This window comes from Peromyscus californicus, unplaced genomic scaffold (genome assembly GCF_007827085.1).
Source record: "Peromyscus californicus insignis strain IS unplaced genomic scaffold, ASM782708v3 Scaffold_8__1_contigs__length_139910024, whole genome shotgun sequence".
In the NCBI taxonomy this organism is placed as follows: domain Eukaryota; kingdom Metazoa; phylum Chordata; class Mammalia; order Rodentia; family Cricetidae; genus Peromyscus; species Peromyscus californicus.
The window spans coordinates 99,517,853-99,541,392 of record NW_026294606.1 but is presented as its reverse complement, the minus strand read 5'-3'; the positions used below and the strand labels follow the sequence as shown (position 1 = coordinate 99,541,392).

The following is a 23,540-nucleotide window of genomic DNA, read 5'->3' as shown; positions in this document are numbered from 1 at the left end:
TGGGTTGGACAGAAGGCTTCTAAAACACTGTGAACATGAAGTCACTGTGGCTCCTTAGTACAAAGAAAAAAACGGTAAGTGCTTGAACAGCTTAGCCCATTTAATTATACGATGGGAACAAATGGAGGCCCTGTGAAGGGTGGATGGGGCCTGCGTGCTTTTAGACTACACTGAAAACAACCACGCTTCCCTGCCTTGGAAAGCAGACCTAACAAAAGCACATTACTAATTATATGAAGGCTCATGTGCCAGGAGCAGCTCATTTGGCAACAGATAACAAAACAAGAACCAGTGTCCCGACATCTGACTTAGGACTGAAGGACTTTTCTATTCTTACATGCGTTCGTTCTTGCTTCCGGACTGTTCATGCCGAGGCAGGAGAGCCTCCCGGCAGCTCCATGGAATAGGGGGATTACCTCCACTTTGTAAATGGAAATGTGAACCCTATCTAAGGTCATGGTTTTGGAGCTGAAATTTGAAGAGGCCTGTCGAGCTGCTATGCTCGTGTGTGGTGTGTGCATGTATGTGGAAGCCAGAGGTCAACATCTGGTGTCTTCCTCCATAATACATTATCTTTATTTATTTATTTAGAGACACTGTCTCTCACTGAAACTGGGGCTCACAGATTGGGCTAGACTGGCTGGCCAATAGCCTGTCACTGCTCACCTCCAGTGCCAGAGCTACAGACACTGGCCTGGTCAATGAGCCTGGTTTTTATAATGGTGCAAGGGATCTGAACACGGGTCCTCATGCTTGTGTGGCAGGTGCTTTATCAACTAAGCCACACATCCAGCCCCAGCTAAGCCCATTTGTGCTAACTAGCTTTTCAGTATTGAATGTGATTTTAAGAATCAACACAGGAAAAAACTAAGTCCTAATTAAGCTGCCAGTAAATACATAAATAGTTAGGTCTATCTTTTAAGCAGATCAATCTCTGTAAATAAAGAGACTGACATTTGATTCTAGTGATGCTGACCCTAAAACATCCTTCTGCAATTCCTTTTTCTCTCAACATCATGACTGCATTCTGCTAGATCAGGGTAGTTTGCTAAGGGCCTTGCTTTCTCCTTAACATCCTGCAGGTACTCCGGGGTCACTGCTGTTTGCACAGCTGTTAAGTAACAGCACCAGGATTTCTCTTGGGATTCTCTGGTTTAAGAGACTAGTGGCACAGTTTTCCCTGGGACAAGCCAGATTCGGACAAGGGCACTTTGTCTGAAGGGTTTCAGGCTGGCCTTGAGAATGTGCCTCTCGCATGTACGTGCGTGTGTGGGTGAATGTGCGTATGCATGTGTATGATTTTTTTCTGCGTTTGTTAAGATTAGACATATAGAAGAAAAATCAGAGTCCAAAGAGATGCTTTAAGACTCTTCTCCTTTTGCAGACCAATAGAAACAAATAAATGTGAGCTGCCAATCCCTTAGCGAAAACAGAAAGGCAGCGGTTTTCATCAACTTCTGCAATTATCCCTCATTGAACTGCAGAAACTGGTCTGTATTTCCTGGGACTGCATGAGACAACAAGCTTCTAGGGGTTTCCATCTGATACTGGGTGTCTACGAGATGACAGAGGAGCCTCACACAGCTGCCTCAGCCTGCAATAGAAGGAGGTTCCCCAACATAAGGTCACCCTAATTTTAGCTGCCACTAGGGACAAAACTGTAAGTGTAGCTACAGAACAACACTACTGTTTTTGTTTCTGTGGGGTTCTTCCTCATTTTGGCTTTTTTGTTGTTGTGTTGTTTTGTTTTAATCTAGCAAGGAATAACCACAAAACACTGCCCCAAATCTTGCAGGGGCAAAACAGTGGTGGCTGGTTTTGTTTTGTTTTGTTTAATTTTGTAGGGTGGCAATTCTAAATGTCTCCCCTTCATGTTACGGTGATCATTCAGATGGCCAATTATTCTAGAAATTAAAACATAACAAAGCTGCCTAAATGAAGATATGATAATCTTGAAATATGTTAGCTGAGGCCTTAGGTCCTGGCTGCTCCCTGATGAGAAGGTGAGCAAGTTTTTCAGGGAATTTCCTACAACTTTGGGCAATAAGAAACAATCCTACCCCATCCACTTTCCCTAAACCTAACTTTCTCCCTAATACCTTCAGGTACTTTAGGGCTCTTTGCTGTCTGTACAACTGTCAAGTAACATCCCTGGGTTTCTCTTGGGATTCTCTGCTTATAGAGAACACAGACATACAAGGTTGAGGTGCAGTTACTCTGTCCAGGTCAGGAAGGGCACCATGGTCTAAAACTGGTCCTAGCCCTCTTGCACTGCTCCAGTCCCATTCTGACAGGTCTCAAGGTGGATTCCTTTCTGCACAGCAAAATGAGTATCTCTAGGAGGCCAGGACTGTCTTTCTCTCGGGTCTTTTCAGTGCTCCATCAACAGAATATGCCCTTTCTCACAGATGTCATAAGGAGAGACTGAGGGAGGAGACAAAGCAAGGCAGACAGGTTATCGCATGATGAGCTCTGGGATGTCCTTGTGAACATCTTGGGGAGGTGGTCGTGGAGGACAGAGAGGACAGGGAAGAAGGGGCCGCATGGAGGGAGGCACTACATAACAAACCACTAGCCAGCTCGTGATTGCAACACTAGAGTCACTGCTACAATCGGAGGCAACACTGATGCCAGTAAGTGGGTTAAATGTAAAAACAGCCCAAGAATAAGCCACCGACTGCTTCGCAGCAACCCCATCAACAATGCATAATCAGCAGAGTGGGCAGGGAGTCAAATGAGCTCCTATTTACAGAGCGGTGGAAACCAGTGAGACTCAGCAAGGGAGCGAACGGAAGCAGCTCTCTGGGAAGAGGCCGTGCTGGCGGCTCTACCCGCAAGCCGCTGAGCCGTGGTTCTCGCTACTCCAGGCTCCTGGTTCCAACTGGTTTTTGTAGGAAAGGAGTAATGGTCTGTTGTTCTAAACATTCTTTATAGCCAACAAAATTGATACAGGCCTCAAGGCTGCCTTGAGGACACCTTGGCACTACTGAAACATGAAGGGGGTGGGAGAGGAAGACAGAAGAGGAGAGAAGGCCAATAGGAATGAGTAGGAAAGGAAGGAGGATCTGAGGATGTCCACAGCAAATTTTATTATGAATGCAAAATACTGATGGTAAGAAGAAAAATTTGTTCCGGAAAATTCCCAAAGGATAAAACCAGCTCAGGTAGCATGCCAATGAAGCAAGTAGGTACTTCCCTCTCTGATCAGACTGAGGCTACAAAACAGAGACTAAATGGCAGAGGTCTCTTCTATCTTCCTCTGCTGCCCCCATGCCAAAGGTAGGCTTTTGGAATCTCCATGCAATTTGCAGAAGTGCCCCAAGTGATATCAGGTAAGCTGCAGTCATTTGATCAGGGTCCTTTCCAAGAACCCAGTAGTGAGTTTCATTTGCAAAGCCCATTCGTGATCCTTAAGTGTTTACCCAGTTGAAACACCATGACTGGCAAGGAGGCAGTCCTTGGTGCCTGCCTCCCCAGGGTGAAAATTTTATTGTCGCTGGTCCTGAACACCAGCCAGCCTGTCTGTCATTCAGGTTCCTCAAAGCCAGGCAGGTGGCATTTTATTCTTGGGCCTTTGGTAGAGACAGGATTAGTCAAGGAGAGCATTTGCACAGCGCACAGTACCGGGAAGTCGTTAATTGCTTGTATGGACCAACGTCGCCGGGCAGAGCGAGGAGACATCTGTGCGTGAAAACGTTACACCCAGGAAGAGGGAAGAAAAACACCAAGAAAATTAAAAGGGAGAAATATAGAATAAAATGAAAGTTTCCCCCACATCGGATGGATTTATAGGTATATATGCTGCAAAATGGGAACTGGGGTGACTGGAAGGCTGAGCACGGCAGCATCTGTGCCCCTCTCCACCCCCAGCCCACCTGCCTTGAGCCCGGCTTCAGCTGCTCTTTAGTCACTTTCCAGGATATAAGGAGGCTGATGTCAACACACTCTGACAAAGGAACCCAGGGGAAGGCATGAGGGACTCTGACAGGACTAAGGTCCTGCTGCCAGTGGAGAAACAGGAAAGATAGTTCCCCTTCACCTCACAGGTGTGAGGAACACACCAGAACACACTCTTGTTCCTAAGCACTTCTTCAATAGGCTCAGTTCCCAGTGTGGCCGGGAGCAAGGAGGCAACCGAATGCCTCAGCACTGGGGCTGAAAAACTGTTTTCAGAACAATGCCCGGCGGAGGAGGGACTAAGCTGAGGGGGAATGCTCTCTAGGCACTCCAGCTAGCCAAGCTGATCTGGTGTGGGGTGGGCAGTATACCATACTGCCGATCATGGAGATCAGACGTTCCTCTATTAACCGAAAGGCCTCTCCAGTTACTTACAGCAGAGCTATTTTAATAACATAAGCTGAAGCAGAGATGAGAGGCTGCAAAATGTGAAAAGTGTCTGTAGGTCAATGCTCAACATTTATTAGAAGTTCTAGAATAAACAATAATTCCTTGGCTGGTAATCATTGGCCTATTTGCCAAGTCTGCCCTTGTGAGCATCCGTGCTTTCTGACTTATATGGGACATGACAGGTCTTTAGGTCACTCACACTTTTAAGTTTTTAGTACCAAACCTTGCAATTTCATCTAGAGAACACTGCATGAGTGTGAATTCAACCTAAGTCGAGCAGATTAGAAATAACCCACCGACTTCAGGCAGCCGGCTGCATGGGACTCTGCACTCCCAGAGCAACCCCTTCTGGCTAGGCTTTAATGCAGGCACCCCTGGGCCCTTCTGCCTCCCTCATTAAAGCTCTCGGGGGCGGAGACCTAAAGGATATGAAAGTACACAGGAGAAAAATGTGGACACACAGATTTTCAGTTAGCCGGAAACATTTCCAGACCCAAAGTAATAAAATGAAATCATTTCTCCTGAGGAGAAAATAGTCCTTAAGAATGACTGAGCTCAAAAAAAAAAGAATGACTGAGCTCTGTGAGGAAGACGAGACCACCTACCGAAGCCAGCAGGCTTTAGCTGCCCTGCTCTATTTAAACTGGATAAAGCATGAACAAGCGGCAGGGAGAGATAAGGTTATTTCAAATTTATCACAAAACAACTGGCATTTGTTTGGGGCATCTTAAATACACTGAACCACATGAAACTTTAGATCAAAAGTGGCCAGACAGAAGCATGTGCCCACAATTTACCTTCACAATTATTACGTGCATTCTTTAATTGTGTCTCCTCCCCCAGGGTCCTGAAGGTCTCACAGTCTTCTGCTTCTTGACTTGGGTACTTGTTAATTCTCTAAACTACACATTTGCGACCAGCTATTGTAACTGTGCATATGGTATATACCAGGGCAGGGTTTCATGCTATACTTTGACAAAAAAAAAAAAGTGCTCCCCATTTTTTTCGTTGCTATGTAAAAACAAACCTTAAAGGCTCCTTCTATGCTGGATCAGCCCATTTCCTGCAGAGAAGAGCAGTCTAGGAACTGGCCCACACTGAGACCTCACAGTCCTCTCTAGCCACGTGCTCTCTCGGTGCTTCTTCGTGAACACAGTGTTGGTGGGGAAAGGGGCCAGACCATTGTAACCATGAATGCAGGCATCACCAATGCTTCTGTCTTGGAACCACAAGCACTCTGACTACAGATGGGCTTTCTGTGAACTCCAAGTCAAATATGTGGGCCAGTCTATTCTGGCCAATCAAATTGCAAGCATGGGTGACTCACATGACGTGAATCCAACGGGCATTCGGAATTGCCACTTCAGAATTGCCTCTGACTCAGAGATCTCTTCAAACCGGTCCTGATACTAAATACAACCCTCATTTACCTAACCGTAAGTGGCTTTTATGCCAACTGAATGCTCCAACTCTCAAATCTTCTACCCAGTTACCAGCTGCCTTACAGAAAAGGGGGGAAGGAGCTAATTTTTTAATGTAAATGAACTTGGGGGAGATAAAGTCTGGTGGGTGCTTGAGGAAGGTCTGTGACAGCCAGAGGGACAGAACCCCACCATCAGGGAGATGGAGAGAGGGAGTGTGGAGAGTGGAAGGCATGCAGGAAGCCAGCTAGAACCATATTCCTGTTTGACTAGATGGCTTTGCCCAAGATGGAACTAGCCCAAATACCAGCTGCTGCCCAATTTCAGCCACATAAGCCCTGAGACTAGACTAGTCAGAGCTGGTCAGCCATCAGTGGGAGATGGAGGCAGGCTCTGCTACAACACATGTGAAGATACTTAAAATACTTGATAAAAAAAAAATCCATTTTTTTTTATTTTAATGATTCCATTTTTAAGGCCGATTTTAGTTACCGACAGTTGTTATTTCCTATTTTATGGGAAACAATGAAGAATTCTTAAGGAAGAATCTGTGCAGTAGGTCAGCAGGGATGCTGACTTTAGACCCGTCAGTGTGGAGGCCAGGCTCTCAGTCTGACAACACAAAGACCTCTAGGCATTCCCGGGCTTAGCAGGTTCCACCCAGCTAAACGATAAGTACTTTAGGGACAATGTATTACTTAAGAACCCCAGAAAAGCTGGGCATGGTGGCACACACCTTCAATCTCAACACTCAGGAGGCAGAGGCAGGTGGATTTCTATGAGTTCCAAGCCAGCCAAGGTTACAGAGTGAGACCCTGTCTCTAAAAAAAAAAATTAAGGGCAAGTTCAGGTAATTTTTGTACCAGCTGATCCACTCTGGAAAACTTTCTAGGGATCAAGTAGTTGCAAACCCACCAAGATCTCCAGCATTCAGAAGCAACTCTCAGTGTGTTGACAGACATCACGATATCGGGATATCATGGAAGAACCAAAGTTAAATTATTCGACCTGAAATATGGGGATCAATTCACCTCATGGGGATTGCCAGGGCAGACTTTAAGGGAGGAGTGAAGTGCACCTTCACTTTGTAGTTAGGGTATAAGAACAAAACCCTTCTCCTTCTACCCCACGGTTTACAGTAGCTTAAACCGACTGAAAGCAACAGGGCGACCTTCCTTCTATAATCTAGCTATGAAAGTGAATACTACAGGGGGATTACTAACTCAGCTACTGAGCACGGCACAGGAGACAGGAACAAGACTCCAAGGCAACGGCTCAGACGCTTACCCGTTCCTTGTAGTAGAAGGAGCTGATGGAGACCTGCTCTTTCTCGCTGCGAGTTGGGCTCCCACTGTACAAACGCAGGTTCCCGGGGGCCTCCGTGCGGATTTTCATCGGGGCAATCAAGCCAGTGTGATACGCAGATAGGGCTGAGAGAGATCTGTGGTGGAAATGAGAGTTGTCCATATTGGCTGTAGCCTCTATACCCTGAGTAACATTATTTCTGCAGACTGCAGAAACAGACTCTCCCATGACTACAGACAGAAAACTCAGAGGACTCTACAGACTACTAGACCTGCTAATCTACAAAAATCTGCTGTGTTTCCAGATACTAGAAATAATCATTTGAGGGCCAAAAGATGGTTCAGCTGGTAAAGACACACACACACACACACACACACACACACACACACACACACACACACACGCACACCCCTATAAGATGGCCCAGCTGGTAAAGACACATGCACGCGCACACACACACACACACACACACACACACACACACACACACACACACACACGATGGCTCAGTTGGTAAAGACACATGTGCACGTGCACACGCACACACATAAATATAAAAAAATCATTTGAAAAAAATTTCAATTTTTATTATCAAAACACATCAAATAGGCAGACATAGGGCTCACAGTTGTAATCTCAGTCCTAGGAGAGCTGAGACAGAACTGCTATGAGTTCAAGGCCAGGCTGGGCTATAGTGAGTCTCAGGATAGTCTGAGCTATTGAGGGAAGCCCGGTCTTAAAAAAAAAAAGTTGAAGCCGGGCGGTGGTGGCGCACGCCTTTAATCCCAGCACTCGGGAGGCAGAGCCAGGCGGATCTCTGTGAGTTCGAGGCCAGCCTGGACTACCAAGTGAGTTCCAGGAAAGGCGCAAAGCTACACAGAGAAACCCTGTCTCGAAAAAAAAAAAAAAACAAAAAAAAAGTTGAATAACTTAGGAACACATATAATGAAAAAACATGAACTGGAAATACAAAATATTCCTAAGAGTCATTAAAGAAGATGCATAACAATGGAGAGATATCCATGCCAGGGAATAAAAAGGTTCCACAGTTACAACATCAGATTTCTCTTAACTGATACACAGAGTCAGCGTATTCCAATCAAAACACGAGCAGGCGTTGTAGAAACTAACAAGCTGATATAACTTTGTGGAGGTTCAAAGGCCTACAATAGCCAACAAAAAACTAAGCAAAATAACCTTTGAGAACTCACTCCACCAAACTTAAAGACTTACCATAGAAGGCTACATTCTGAGTACTAAGACATGGGAGAGACGAACAGAGCAAAGGAATAACTAGGGCACAGAAACAGATGACCACTTTTCATCCGGGAAGGAAGGCAGGCTGCAGAAATGGTGCTAGAACAACCGTTTATTTCTATTAAATAAAACAAATGCTCACCCTTACCTCACATCATAAACACCAAAGGGACTGACACCATGGACCTTAAACAAGGAATTTAAGCTGCAGACGCACAGAAGAAGATGCAGAAGGGCATTTTTGTGACCTTGATGTAGACTGAGGCTTTTTTTTCCTCTCTCTCTCTTTTGATATAATACAAAAATCACTAACCATAAAATTAAAAAGTGATGAATTAGCCAGCATCAAAACTGAAAACCATGTTCACTGAATATTACTAAGGAGGGAGAAAAAAGAGCCACAGATTAGAAGAGAGTCAGTGCATACATCCAGCAAAAGATCTGCAATCAAAACAGATAGCTAGCACAAATAAGCAACACAGTGCGTGATACTTGAACAGGCACATCACAAAAGGAGACGCCCAAATGGTCAATAAGCACACAAAAGCTGCTCATATCATTAGTCATCATCGTGGGAATATGCAAATTAAAGCAACAAGATAATATTTCCCACCCACCACAATGACAGAAGTTGAACAGATTGGCAATACAGAGAGAAGATGTGGAGGAATCAATCCTCTGAGCCTTCAGAGAGAAGAGGACAAAATGCCCTCACCACTGAGCACACACTTTCTCCAAGTTAAATAGACGTCTATCCCTATGACTCAGCAGTTCCACTCCTTGAGTCAAGAAATTACTATATCCATGAAAGAAAAGAAAAGAAAAAAAAGGGGGGGGGGGCGTGTATATCTAGTTTTACTTTTAATAGTCCCAAACAGGAAATGATCCAAACATCCATCAACAGAATGAATCGACCTACGTTATGTTCATACAGTGCAATTATGGATCCATGCAGCCATTCACATCAAGTTCAATAACATTAAGTTGAACAAAGTAAGCCAGACATAAAACAGGTCATGCTGCTTGACTCTAATTCAGTGAGGTTTAAAAGCAGGCAAAACTGGTGACAGATGTCAAGACGGTAGTTTCCTGTGGAGCTTGGCAAAGGAACCAGGACCTTTTAGGAGTCAAGACAATGTTTTGTATTTTGAGCTGAGTATTGGTCACTGAGCAGTAAACTTCAGACTTGTCTACTGCCAATTACACCTCAAGGAAAGACTGCTAGCTGAAAAACGTCCCCACTAGAACACATGATCCCAAGTCCTGACCAGCTATTCATGGCTTCCTTTGGAGAGTAGGTGTAGGGCTCCTGGTTAGTTAACCCCAGTTCTTGGGCATCAAGGTTTCCTCTGCTCAGACTAGTGCAGAAACTGGCAACCTCCCACTCAAGCAATAGCATCTTCAATCCTCTCTTTCTTTTAAATTTTTTTACTGGCAACTAAAGGGTCTTCCCATGTGACTGCTGAAAAAACCAAATCGGTTTAGATACACTGTCCACAGTAAAAGAATCAACCAGCCAAAATGTGGACACAGGTAATCTGGCTATAAAGCTCACACCTCATCTGTCCCACTAGCTTGTCCATCAGAGAAGCAGCACAGAAAACTAGTGCCGAGGGCAGAAACATGCTCTTTGACTGTGGCTCTTCCGGCACAGGGGAGGGAGGGAGGGAGGGAGGGGAAGGGAGGGAAGGGAGGGAGGAAAAAAGGGTAGGCTTTTGCATTTTCATTTAAAACGTTAGTGTGGTCTGAGTTTTTCCAACACACAATTTTAAAATGACATACCCTGATTGTAGAAGTGGCCTATTAGTGTTGGTTAACTATAGATGGTATTTCTACTTTCAGCTTAATATTAAATAATAAAATTAAGTAAAAGTTTAGCAATGGGAGTCAAACACTTAGAAAGAATTCCCTCTTTGCCCTCCTCTAGGTCCTTGTACATGCTCTGCACATAAACTACCACTAGGCTTACAACCCAGTCTAACCGCTTTCAACAAGCTGCCTTCCCTGCGCTCTGATACGAACCTTCCAGTAGAAATAAGTTCATGAACCTCAGTATTTGAAGAAGGAATCTTGCAAGAGGAATTTAACTGAAGACCTGAAATGAACTTTCCAGAGAGACCCAAGATGCAGATTGCTGCTGCATCTCCCAGACTCACCTAGGAGTAGGCTCTGTCGGCGACACTGCTCGATGCATCGTCATGGGCCTCGTGAAGTACACCAGGTAACCTGACCAAGGAGACATGAGCACGGTGCTGTCAGTGAGCTGGACATGAGAATCCTAAGGCAGGACTGGCTAATCTTTTTGTTCTTTGAGACAGGGTCTCACTAGGTAGCCCAAGCTGGACTGGAACTCACAACAAGCCTCCAGCCTCAGCATACTAAGTACTGGGATCAAGACATGAACCTCTATGCCTGGATTAATAACTATACTTAAAATAATTGTTTTGTTGGTACTAGAGATTGTATGTGGGACCTTGCACATGCTAAGCATTCTTATCACCAGCCAGGCAGGGTTTTTTTTTCTTCTACTTCAGTATATCTGAGGCACATCTCCACCAACTGCCAATGCTTGTGACTACACCAATCCTTAAAAGGAACAAGGTGAGAGTCTACAAGATCCAGGAGAGGTAGAAGAATCAGGGATCTAAGTAGATGCAGATTCAGGATCATCAGAACTACAACAGTTTAGACTTGAATTATGGTGAACATTCTTTTTTACAAAGACCTACTTATTTTACTTATGTGTACATGTATGTGTATGCTATGTGTGTCCAGATGCCTGGTGAGGCCCAGAAAGGATGTGAGATCTCCTGGAGCTGGAGTTGTGAGCTGCTGGACCTGGGTTCTGGGAACTGAACTTGAGTCCCCTGGAAGAGCAGCAAGTGCTCTGTACTGCTTAGCCATCTCTCCAGGCCCCTGGTAAACATTCTTAGGCTATATCCACAGATACCAATCTAGCATCACACCATATGTTGTTTTGAGTTCTTGCAAAGTTAAAAACAAACATTTTCTGATAATTATGCAGAATATAGGCCTTTCTTAGCTACACTCCTTCAGAGTTAAGAGTCAAAGAACAGACAGACCTACCTGCTCCACAGAACCTGGCCCCAGAGGTCCTAGGAAAGGGAACATTGGCATCCTGGTATGACCCATAGGCAGTGGTTACCCGGGCAAATGTCGGTAAGGGTGGTGTGACAGAGTTTGGGAGTGCAAATGGGTTGCTAGAAGCACTGTCCTCTTGGTTCTGAAATCAAACAAACATACTAGAACCCACAACCTATCTTGAAGCTGGATTACAAGACAGTGGTGCAGTACTACAATGGGAGCCAGGGTCTCAGGGACAGGAACTGCAACAAGACACTAAAGCATGGGTTGGCTCAACAAGTTCATGTTTCCCACCACGAAAGACTCAAGGCAGGAGACGAGCTGGCGCAGGCAAGGCTCCAAACAGCTCTGGTTGCGTTTCACTTTCTGCAGGGAAGTGTCCTTTAGGATCTGGAAAAGACCCAAAACACCATCAGGGAGAGAATCATATGTCCATATGTTTCCTGCTTGGCTTTATTCTGCAAAGTGGCTGGAAACATGCTGGCACTGGGAGGCTGGCACATGGTCAGGCCTGAGGCTTCTATTGGTTCCCATAGGGGCTCAAGGGAAGAACTTTCCTGAGCCTTAGACAGAATAGAATGACTATTCTTTCTTTCTAGTGAGTTCTACACAGCTTTGCTTCCACACATGACAAATATCATCATTTTGTAAACACCATCACTGGGCTGGAGAGAAAACTGCTCTGAGTGATATAAGCCAGGCCAAAGATTTCTATTCAGCAAGTTACGATGCATTGCTCTATTTTTATTCACAAAAACGGTGACCCCTGACATTTTAAAGTACATGCTAGAGATATGAACTGACACCCACATGAAGACAGGCACATGAACTGGACTGCTGCCCTCACTGCCTGCAGAGAGCACAGGAAATGTGCCTCCTCCAAACTCACAGCTGCTGCAAGTATAAAATTCACAACTCCACAGAAGCTTTTATCAAAAATAAAAAGCGTAAGGTATCTCATTTGGGGGGGGGGGGGGTCGACCCAGGGACTCATGTAGCCCAGGCTGGCCTCAAACTTGCTATGTAGCTGAAGATGACCTTGAACTCCTGATCTCCCTGCTTCCCACAATAGGTGCACACATTAAAGGACTGTATTACCCTATCTGGCTCATTTTCACTAATTATATGTTGACATACAATATTATTTTAGATATGCTGAGTTAAATAAAAGTATTGTTAAAATTAACTTATCTTAAGATTATTACACGTATCAGTTTCCGAACCCACAGCGCTCCTTTTCTGAAGTTTTTGATTTTTTTTTTTTAAAGATTTATTTATTATGTATACAGTGTTCTGCCTGCATGTATGCCTGCACGCCAGAAGAGGGCACCAGATCTCATTATAGTTGGTTGTGAACGACCATGTGGTTGGTCGCTGGGAACTAAACTCAGGACCTCTGGAAGAGCAGTCAGTGCTCTTAACCTCTGAGCCATCTCTCCAGCTCCTGCTTTTCTGAGATTTTTTCAATGACTATACATAAATTTTTTCTAACTGTCAAATATTTTTTAGCTTCAAAATATATCTTACCTATTTCTTCTAGATAAGTGAAATTGCCTTGCAGAGTTCATAACCTCAGACTAATGCAAAGCTCTAAATTTGCAAGCACATTGTTTATAGTTCATTTATTTGCCTGAAGTATTTATGAAACCCTTCATATCCAACATTTGTAAGAGTTTTTCTGAAGAAAAGTCAACAGTTTCTACTAGAATTCCAAAGGACATCCATACCCACCCCCTCAAAAAAAGCAGTTAAGAACCCTGCCCTACTGCTGACTGGACCAAGTGGGAGGCCAGGACAGTATCTAAGCAGCAGATACTGCAGCACATGGGGAACAGGCAACTTCTAAATCTTACGATCCAGGTTTGTGCTCAACCTCACCAATGCCTGTGTTACAGACGCAAGGAGAATTTAAAGCTGGGACCCAGTCTTACCTTCAGCAGCTTGGCCTTCACGGCAGATGTGATGGTGGTAGGGTTAATGAACTGGAAAGAAGGAGCAGCGTTGTTGGGGTACTGTGCAGGGAATGTCACCAGCATCTTGACACGATGGTTGCTACAATGCACAGACACTGTGCAGCTCCTGTCTGCAGCGTCCATCTGCAAGACACAAGCCCAAGGTGCTTTGGAGACAAACTGCAAAGGGTCTTCAGATGCAAACACATTTACTTTATCATATTGTGCTGTATTTTATTTGCAGTGTTGAGCCTCAAGCCTGGGGCCTTGAACAGGCAAGACAAGTACTCTACCCCCAAGCCACACCCTCAGCAGAATGCGAATGGATTTTAACAATCAACATAAATGCTCGTGTTCCTAGTAACTGAGTAAAAGAAAAGTGCCTATAAAAGCAAGTGAGTTTGAAAGACAATTCGTTTTTCAGAAAAGATTTCTAAGTTTTGTACTGTTTTAAATAAATTCATACGTATTGTTTTTTAATTTTATACGTATGGGTATGTCTGCGCACCACCTACATACCTGGTGCCTTCGGAGGGCAGAAGAGGACAACGGAGTTAGAGGCAGCTGAGAGCTGCCATGTGGGTGTTGGGAATCAAACTTGGGCCCTCTGAAAGAGTAGCCAGAGCTCTTAAGCTCTGATCCACCTGAGATGCAAAAAAAATGAGTTGCTTTATTTTTATTTACTTGTTTTATTCATTCATTCATTTATTTGTTGATTGATTGATTGATTGATTGAGAGACAGGACCTTACTACGTACCCCAGGCTGGCCTGGAATTTGTTATGCAGCCAAGGCTGACCTTGAACTCATGATCTTTACTGAGTGTTGGGATTACAAAAATGTGCTACCACACTTTGCTGGTTACAGAATTTTGTTTTGTTTTTTAGGGTGATGGGAACGTTCTGGAATTAGACAGTGGTGAAAGCTGCCCAACTCGGGAATCAACTGGGAGAACAGCAGTATAGACTAAGTTGATACCGACAGGCAATTAATGCAGCCTTTAGCTCTGGTGATTTCCGACGTGGCCAACTAGAGAAAGCAACTGAAGTAAAGCATAGTGGAAAGGGCGAAACCCGTGGGAAATCGAGAAACAGACTGTGCAATTACATTCAATTCAAATATTCAAATATTATCATCAGGGGTCTGGAGAGATGGCTCAGTGGTTAAGAGCACTGGCTGCTTTTTCAGAGGACCCAGGTTCAATTCTCAGAACCCACGTGACAGTTCACAGTTGCCTGTAACTCCAGTTTGGGGGGATCCAGTGTCCTCTTCTGACCTCTGCAGGCACTGCACACACGTGGTGTGCAGACATACATGTAGACCAAACAGCTGCTGGCCTTTGAAGTCATTCGTCCCTCTGTCTCAATTCCCTCAGCTGTAAAACGCAGTTATACTACACATTACACAACAACGTTAGAGACCAACAGACCCCGGGACTGCAGACCCCGGCACTGCAGTACTTATCTCTGTCTGTAGTGAAATACCTCTGAGCAAAAGGAAAGTTATCAAAGCTTTAAAATCCCTTTCTGGAGTGGTACTCAGTTCTCTAAAGCAAAGAATTTTGAAATACACACACACACACACACACAGGCCAATCCAAGGCTTCTCAGAGGCCCGGATGAGATCACAAAAGGAACCTAGTTTTTTGTCCTTGCCAAGGGGCAGATTTGCCATGGTCTAGTCTGGAGCTGGAACCTGGGCCTTGAATGAGTCAGGGTTTTGGTTCCTGGGAACGTGGCTTTTCCCCTTGAAGAGACTGGAGTTATCAGTCCCAAGGCCGCGGTGTGGTCAGTCTGGGATGTACCTGCTGACTGTGTCCCACTGTGTGATAGCTTCTGCTGCCTTCCTCCCATTTCTCCCCCTGGAAACAGCATGTACTTCTTAATAAGTTTGCTTGGCATAAGACAAGCTTGTGCAAGGCCTCCTGACCCCAGATTCCTATTTTTTTTTTGTGGTCTCATCTCCTGGCCATGTGTCCTCCTCAGGACTTCGTCACTGATAAATAACCTGCTGGCGCAAGACTGTTCCAAGTGCTAAGTGAACCAAGAGGCTCTGGTCACCTTCTTCCTCTGAATTTACATCAAAGGAAACTAGCTCACAAAGGAAGGTGGGGGAGCACAGAGCAACAACACGAGATTAGGAGATTCAGCTCCAAATTCAGCTCTGCCATTAACCTCCCCATAATCTTGTCAACCAGTAAGCCTCCCCAGAGCAAACATCACCACACACAGAAAGTAAGGGCTGGAGAGATGCTAGGGAGATGCTATGGCACATGAGCTTCAGAAGTGTCTTTAGAAAACTTAGGAATTAAAAAAGAGGGCTGGAGCTATAGAGATGGCTCAGCAGGTAAGCATGCTTGCTGTTTTTCCACAGGGCCAAGGTTCAGCCCGGCACCTGTGTTTGGGCAGCTGACACTTGCCTCTAACTCCAGCTCCGACAGACCCATCACCCACACTCCCACACACTCCATCCATAAGCATGAAGCCCAGGTCATTACTCTGACTTACCTCCACATTGACATTCCGGATTTGCACATTGATCAAGGAGAATTCCTGCTGCAGAGTCTGAGGCAGGCCTAGTTGGTCCGATTTCCTCTCTTCCAGCAAACTGCTGGGAGGATCTTCCTTTAAGGCTACCAGGAGAGACAGTCAATATTGAAAATGTTTTAGGAAGTGAGTGAGTCCTGGGGTATCTGCCTCGTAACTCTGGAATGCATAGTGGGGCCCCTCACCTAGGACATCAGTTCCATTACCATCTTCTTCTCCGTGACTTGCGCTGGGCTGGTGATCTGTGTCTTGAGTGTGTAGGGTCTTCTCTGGTTCCGGCAGAAGAGAAATGCTCTCAATGAACTCATCAACACCATCCAGTATGTCATTGGCACAGAGCTGAAAGCAGGGCAGAGGGTGGGGTGGGAATGTGGTTCAGTGTTAAAGTGCTTACTTAGCATGCACAAGACCCTGGCTTAAAGATGGAGAGTCAGAGAAGTAACAGAAACGGTCACTATGTCTGGCTAAAGAGTTCTGTCTTAAAAAATGGAATCATAAAGGACGGGGATGTGTCAGCTAAGAGCTGGTATAATCAAAAGAGATTTTACCCATCACCAACATTCCCTGGTTAAATACAAAGGATAATACACTCTATTACTCCACTCTAGACATTTTCCATCATGATCAGAGTAAAAAATGCTAAGGAAAAAAATCAACTTAAATTCCAAGTCTTAATGGAATGATTCAGCTAACTCACAAGCAAAATTACCATAACCCTAAGCATTTGGACCAAACAGCATGTTCTGGAAAAAACAGATTTAAATAAAAAGTGATAAGATAATAGGACTTAACCAAAATGCTCAGGTGAGTTTAGACTAAGCATTCACCCAGCATTTCCCATCAGTCCTGGAGGAGCTGGTGTGAGAAATGCTGTTGGGTATGAAACACCAATGAGCCGTTTTCTCACCATCAAGGGATTCAGCCACTGGACCAAGAGAAGACTGTCCCCTGACTGTTTGGGCTACATATCAGGTACCCCTTGCATTTACATAGGAACCAAACACTCATATATGAAAACACTGGAAGAAGCTTCATAGAGAAGGGGGAGCTGATGGGGGAGAGGGCCACAACATCTGCAGAGCACACGGGCAGGCTTCCCAAACCACTGGAAGAGACAGACACGAAAAGCTAAGCCATTCGCTCACTAGGGCACCCATTCTGTCTCATCCTAGGACAAGAGGGGAAAAACGGAGTCTTCAGCCTTAAAGTGAAGAAGACTTTGGTTCTTAAAGACCTCCAAGCCATGTGGCATGCACAAGCCACCAGCCCACCACAGACATATGTTAAATGTCAGCCTATATTCTCTAATATCCTGTATCTTTTGGTTAAAGTTCTGGTATATCCACTTATATGTCTCTATAGTAATACTAAGTACATACCCTCTGCATTTGGTAATCCACCCGCCACATCCTCAAGGTCTGATCCCGGGACCACGTGACAAGTTGGTAGTCCTTGGACCCTAGAAATCATCAAATAAAAATCCTAAAACAAATCCTCTAGATTTGACATCCATTTTGTTACAGGCAGCAATAGAGTAAGATTCATTCACTCACTCACTCACTCACTCACTCACTCACTCACTCACTCATTCATTCATTCATATGTATATACATGCCACAAATTGTGGTGATATATTGTGTACCCTAAGAAACTTTGCCTGAAGATCTGAGGACAGAACAAGTCACTTGATTAAACACAGAGGCCAGGCAGTGGTGGCACATACTCTTAATCCTAGCACTCGGGAGGCAGAGATCCATCTGGATCTATGTGAGTTCAAAGCCACCCTGGACTACATGAGATTGACTAGGAGAGAAACAGAGCCAGGCAGTGGTAGCACACACCTTTAATACCAGTACTTGGGAGTCACACGCTTTTAATCCTAGCACTTGAGATCTCATGCCTTTGCTTGGGAAGCACACATGCCTTTAATACCAGGAAGTGATGGCTGGATGGAGAAAGGTATATAAGGGTGAGGAGACAGGAACTAGGGCTTTTTCAGGCTGAGGAGTTGGTGAGGTAAGAGGTGGTGGCTGTGGCTTGTTCCTTTGTCTCTCTGATGCTTCAGCATTTACTCCAACATCTGGCCCCGGGTTTCTTATTTAAAGACTACTTAACATTCGAGTTACAACAAGCAGTTATTGAACATCTTAGTCTATGGCCGATACGCGCTTAGGCCCCAGAACAGTAGCATGAATAAAATCATCTATCACTATAGAGCTCACAATTCCAACGGTGGAAAAAGACGAGCAAATAAATATGTAATAAAATACTGGTGGGGATAAGTAGCGAGAAAAATAACACCAGAGAAGAGGGCAGACTGCTGAGAGCAGTTTTGAGCTAGGACTCCCCGGGAAAGTCCCATGAGAGCAGAGACGGAAATGAAGTGAAATACTAATTAGCAAATTAGCAGACAGAGAGTGAGGCTAAGACCTAAGGTCACCTAAATCGTCACCTCTGCAAACGCGTTCCCTCCTGAGGAGCTGGGACGAAGGCAATCTTCCGTAAAAATGAACTGTTTTCTATGCAACATTGCATCTCACTGTTCAAAATAATTTTGTAAAGTGATACATCTCTTTATAAAGTAAATAACCAACCTTTTAGCCCTCTTAATTAGCTGAATCATATTTTAGATATTGGGTCCAGTCACAGGGGATGACTCAAAAGAAGAAGTTTAGGGGGCTTCATGAAACAGCTTATAAAAGTTGAGGACACTTGGACTAACTGCCGAGCACCTACAACCTCCTTCAGGGCCATCTTCAGCCAACACAGAATTTATGAAGTATTTCCCTCAATCCCTCAACTCGTAGATGGGACACTGAGACAACAGACATGATCTGTACAGGCTACCAGGATAAGTGGGCTTTGGCCAAGGGCGAGTTCCCTTCTTCATCAGTCCCTGCTCTGCGTCACCACCTTCAACCAACAGTTGTCTCCCCGTGTTTTAATACGTTCCGAGGCACACCTAACAAGAAAGTAACCTTTCTGGATCATTGTTAAGTTCCACCACCTAGTCTCATGTTCATGGTCATCAACACTCTGACCCTACGTCTATCCTTTCCACATACCCCTGGCTGTGAGGAAAAGGTAGACCTAACGGCCTTATAAATTCATCTCCTCTACTTGTGCCTTCCATGCTACTCCCACTCCTTCCCAAGAGGCCTTGCTCTCCCACTGACCTCCTTTCGTCCACTCCTTGTCTTGGAAGTAACAAGCGCAGTCCCTGCGGCTTTACTTATGCTACCTAGAGATCTGGCTTCTAGTCTCAGCCCACTTTGGAATTTCTCTCTTACTCATCAAACAGCTTCCTTTATGTTCAACTAGATGTTTGTATTTCACACTCATTTTGGTCCTTCAGCAACACCCAACCCCCGTGACTACTGCTTCTTTCCCAGGCATCCTTTCCCCTCAGCTACCACATCCTGGGCCTTCCCCACAGTGAAAATCAAAGCCCAAGCGTAAGGTGGTCCAATGCAAACTAAATGAGGAGACATGGTGGTAAAAATATACCAGAGCAACATTAGCTTGGGAAGAAGGTCAAATTTAAAAAACATCCAGGATAATTCAATTATGAAAGGTTCAAAAAAAAAAAAACAGACAAATCTAAGTTAGCTTTAGGAATTCACAAACTGGTAGTGAAAGACAGGGGCATAGCTCAGCAGCAAGCGTGAGGTCCTAGGTTTGATCTCCAGCGACAATCAATCAATAAACAAACAAACAAACAAACAGACAAGAAGGATGGGAGGAAGAGAGGGAGGGCAGGAGGAAAAATGCTATTGGTTTATTGGTTTGTTTGTTTGTTTTCAAGGGGAGGGGTAGTTTCGAGATAGGGTTTCTCTGTGTATCTGTGTGACCTGGAACTGGTTTTGTAGACTAGACTGGCCTCGAACTCAGAGAACTGCCTGCCTCTGCCTCCTGAGCCCTGGGATTAAAGGCATGCGCCACTCCGCCCTTCCCAATGCTGTGACCTTTTAATATAGTTCCTCAGGTTGGGGTGACCCCCCAACCATAAAATTATTTCATTGTTACTTCATGTAATTTTGTTACTGTTATGAATTGTAATATAAGTATCTGATATACAGGATATATGGTATGATAACCCCAAAGGGGTCACGACCTACAGTACAGGTTGAAAATCGCTGCCTGTGACCCTTGCAATGATTCAACAACAAACCCCTCTCAGCCTCTCACAGGAGCAGATCTCCTCCAAGTAGGAGAAATTATAGCGGAAGCTGGAGAAGAGAACTAGGGGAGAGAATCTACCTACTCCCTTTACATAACTCAGCCCTCCTTGCCCTCTGGCTGCTCAAGCCAGCCCCGTTCTCCTCACTAGACCAAACGACTGCTACAGCTGTCCCCCAGAGCTCAGAAGACAAGACAGCCACCTTCCTCACTCACCTTCCTTCTGTCTCCTCCACTGGAACTCCAGGACCACATCATCATGTCCCACAAAGGTGTGGACTGGAGTGTTCAAGTCAAAGACATTCCACAGGAGCAGGCTGTTTTCCCTCCGCAGCTGAGGGACCATCACAGTCACTAAGCCGTTGCTGAACGGCTGCAGCCAAGAAGGGGAAAGCCGTGATTATTCCATGGAGAATCAGCCAAAAGCAACGCTGGAATTCTTCCTAACTAAAATAAACTATACGACGGCCACCAGGCGTGGTGGCTCAGACTTGTAATACTAGCACTGAGGAAGCAGAAGCAGAAGGATTGCCCCAAGTCTGCAGCTAGTCTGGTCTACGAATCAAATTCCAGGGCAGGCCAGCCATGACTATATAGGAAGAACCTATCTTTTTTTTCTTTTTACTTTTTGCCTTTTTCAAGACAGGGTTTCTCTGTGTAGCCCTGGCTGTCCTGGAACTCTAGACTAGAGTGGCCTCAAACTCAGAGATCCCCCTGCCTCTGTCTCCCAAGTGCTGGGATTAAAGGTGTGTGCCATGACCACCAGGATAAGAACCTATCTTTAATTGAAAAGAAAAATTATGGAAGGCTCAAACTCATTTGGGGAAATTTTTCTCAAATACCATAAGCTGTCTACGACATACAGCCTTCTCTCTGATAATGGAATGGAACACATCAAATGGAAAATAAGGCGGAGCCAAATGTTTGGGTAATGTAAGAATCAAAGCTATGTTTTAAGTTTTCACTACTGTGCCTAAGAGATCCATAACACAAAAAGACCTGTAACCTGTAAGGCCCTGGCCCAAGGGCGGGTACTTCCTGCGATGCTGGAGGCTGTTGTTCATATGCGAGGACAAGCTACATGTTTTTACTTCTCTAGACAAGTTTGACCCAACTGCACCGGATGTGCTTGATCATATGTAGGCAGGAAGTATGTCAGGATGCATGCTTGCCCCCAATTGGACGAAGGCAAGAAGTATGTAGCCTTGTGGGTTTGCCTTTATAAGCACCTGGCCAAAGTAGCTTGTGGCCATTTTCTGGGAACCCTGGAATGGACCTGGCCAGAGTCCATCATCCTGGCTAGTATTTAATTAAAGCTTCCTTCAAATGTGGCTCAAAACTGAGGTAGTGGTCTTATTTTCGCCTGGTGGGATTAACAATAACTCTGAAAATCCTACAGTAAGCAAATGGCTCTTTCTATTCCATGTCCTACCTACTCTACATGAGTTCCTCCTCAGGAATGAGTATTCAAGGCTCACTGGGAAAATCTGCATGCAGAAAGGTCAGGACACCATCTCCATGAAGCATCACCTTCTCACTGCCTCAGTGTGACACTGAGTAACCCCAGAACTGCAAAATGCAGTCTGTCGGGGAGCTGAGGGGCCCATTTGACTTATATCTAGACTCTGTTATTTCAGGGAAAAAGCATAGTTACACAAGAGCACACTTATTTATCTTCCCTTCTCCTCCCAATAACACTCCCCAACTTTCATGTTTATTTTTTAAGGCAAACATGAACCCAGAGATGTCAGCTCCTAAGAACAGTGTCTGATTTCTCGGCAAGTGATCCCAGATGCAAAAACAACATAATGTCCAATTATCTTCTTTGCTCCACAAAGTCCCACAATGACAGACTAATGCATAAATGTAGCTTTGTTCATCCCTGTGCTTACTTTCAAAGTGACATTAAAGGAAATGCATTTATCTCTGGCTCACAGCTCTCAACGTGGCCCTGGAAAAATGGTTGGAGGTGGATAACATCCTATTTGTAGCATTCTGTGATTTATAAAGCACATTCATATACATTATTTCAAGTGGAAGGCAGATTGTGATATTCCAAATGCCACAGAACTGTCCACTTTAGTATGGCGAATATTATTGCAAGAATGAGAGTGAGGGGCAGGGCTGGAGCAGACAGAAGCAATTAAGAGCTCCTGCTGCTCTTCCAGAGAACATTCCCAACATCCACAGCGGCAGCTCACAACCTCCCGTAACTCCTGTAACTCTGATCTGATGCCCTCTTTTAACCTCTGTAGGTACCTGCACTCCCACGGCATACACACCCATAAATAAAAATAAGAACCGGGCGGTGGTGGTACACGCTTTTAATCCCAGCACTCGGAAGGCAGAACCAGGCGGATCTCTGTGAGTTAGAGGGCAGCCTGGGCTACAGAGTGAGTTCCAGGACAGGCTTCAAAGCTACACAGAGAAGTCCTGTCTCAAAAAACAAAACAAAACAAAACAAAAAAAAAGAATAAATCTTTGAGCTGGAGTGATGGTTCAGCATTTAAAAACAGTTGCTGCTCTTCCAGAGAACCCAAGTTCCATCCCCAGCACCCATGTTGGCCGACTCATAACTGCCTGTATCCCCAGCTCTCTTCTGGCCTCTATGGGCACCTACATGCACATGGTACCTACTTACATAGACACACACACGCACACACACACACACATACATACACACACACAAATAAACACAAATCCTTAACAAAAAATTTTAAGGGCAGAGTGAAAAATATCCTTCAACTCTGCAAATGAAGAAATTACTGCTTAAAATCAAGTATCTTTTCCACAGCTACAAAAACATTAAATGGTGGAGTTGGACCCCAAACCAGGTCCTCTGAATCTAAAGCCAGAGTTCTTTCTACTGTGGTTCACCAGCTTCCCGCCTGGCCCCTCTTCTCCGTCCTACCCTGTTGATCCACCCTTGGTGAACAAACATCTTCACCAGCCTACTTCTCTGCGGAACACATAGCTAGCCTTCCAAAGGTGAGTACCTAACACCACTACTGCATTTACCACACTTCAAACCAAGACAACAGGAGAAAACTGTCTCACAGAGAAAACAAGAAAATGCATGCTTCAGACAAGAGGTAGGGTAGCTCACTCACTGTGTATCTGGCTTTCCAGACAGGCACCTGGCAAGGGAGAATATTGAGGTATTTCCGAGGCTGGCGGTAATCCCAGAACTACAAAAAAGAAAGTTGGTGAAATAAATGCCATTTAAAAAAAACTCAACTATTGAAGTAAGCATGGCCTTCAAACTGATTGCTTTTCGTCCTCCAAAGAAATATTTCAATAGTGTATTTTTAGGTCCACCCCCATAACCATGTACTGTCAGACACACAAAGAACCGTTCCTTTTACATCTATCAACATTACAGCAGGATTTCTAGACTTCACCAGGACCGCACGGGGCAGATCAACTGCC

At 44.8% G+C, this 23,540-nt stretch overlaps 1 protein-coding gene across 4 annotated transcripts in view; it reads right to left on the bottom strand.

The window, feature by feature from the left end:
• Wdr59 (WD repeat domain 59) overlaps window positions 1-23,540 on the bottom strand; it is a 73,989-nt gene that overhangs the window by 18,582 nt on the left and 31,867 nt on the right. For 2 of the 4 annotated variants that reach the window (XM_052727328.1, XM_052727330.1), the window contains exons 9-19: window positions 23,222-23,299; window positions 20,328-20,484; window positions 17,312-17,391; window positions 16,118-16,271; window positions 15,894-16,018; window positions 13,367-13,531; window positions 11,730-11,825; window positions 11,418-11,574; window positions 10,487-10,556; window positions 7,056-7,209; window positions 3,625-3,681 (exon numbers count right to left, since the gene is read on the bottom strand). In XM_052727328.1, coding sequence (XP_052583288.1) covers window positions 3,625-3,681; window positions 7,056-7,209; window positions 10,487-10,556; window positions 11,418-11,574; window positions 11,730-11,825; window positions 13,367-13,531; window positions 15,894-16,018; window positions 16,118-16,271; window positions 17,312-17,391; window positions 20,328-20,484; window positions 23,222-23,299 — 1,293 coding nt within the window. The remainder of the gene's footprint in view (window positions 1-3,624; window positions 3,682-7,055; window positions 7,210-10,486; window positions 10,557-11,417; window positions 11,575-11,729; window positions 11,826-13,366; window positions 13,532-15,893; window positions 16,019-16,117; window positions 16,272-17,311; window positions 17,392-20,327; window positions 20,485-23,221; window positions 23,300-23,540) is intronic. The other 2 variants (XM_052727331.1, XM_052727332.1) reach the window with 1 other exon arrangement.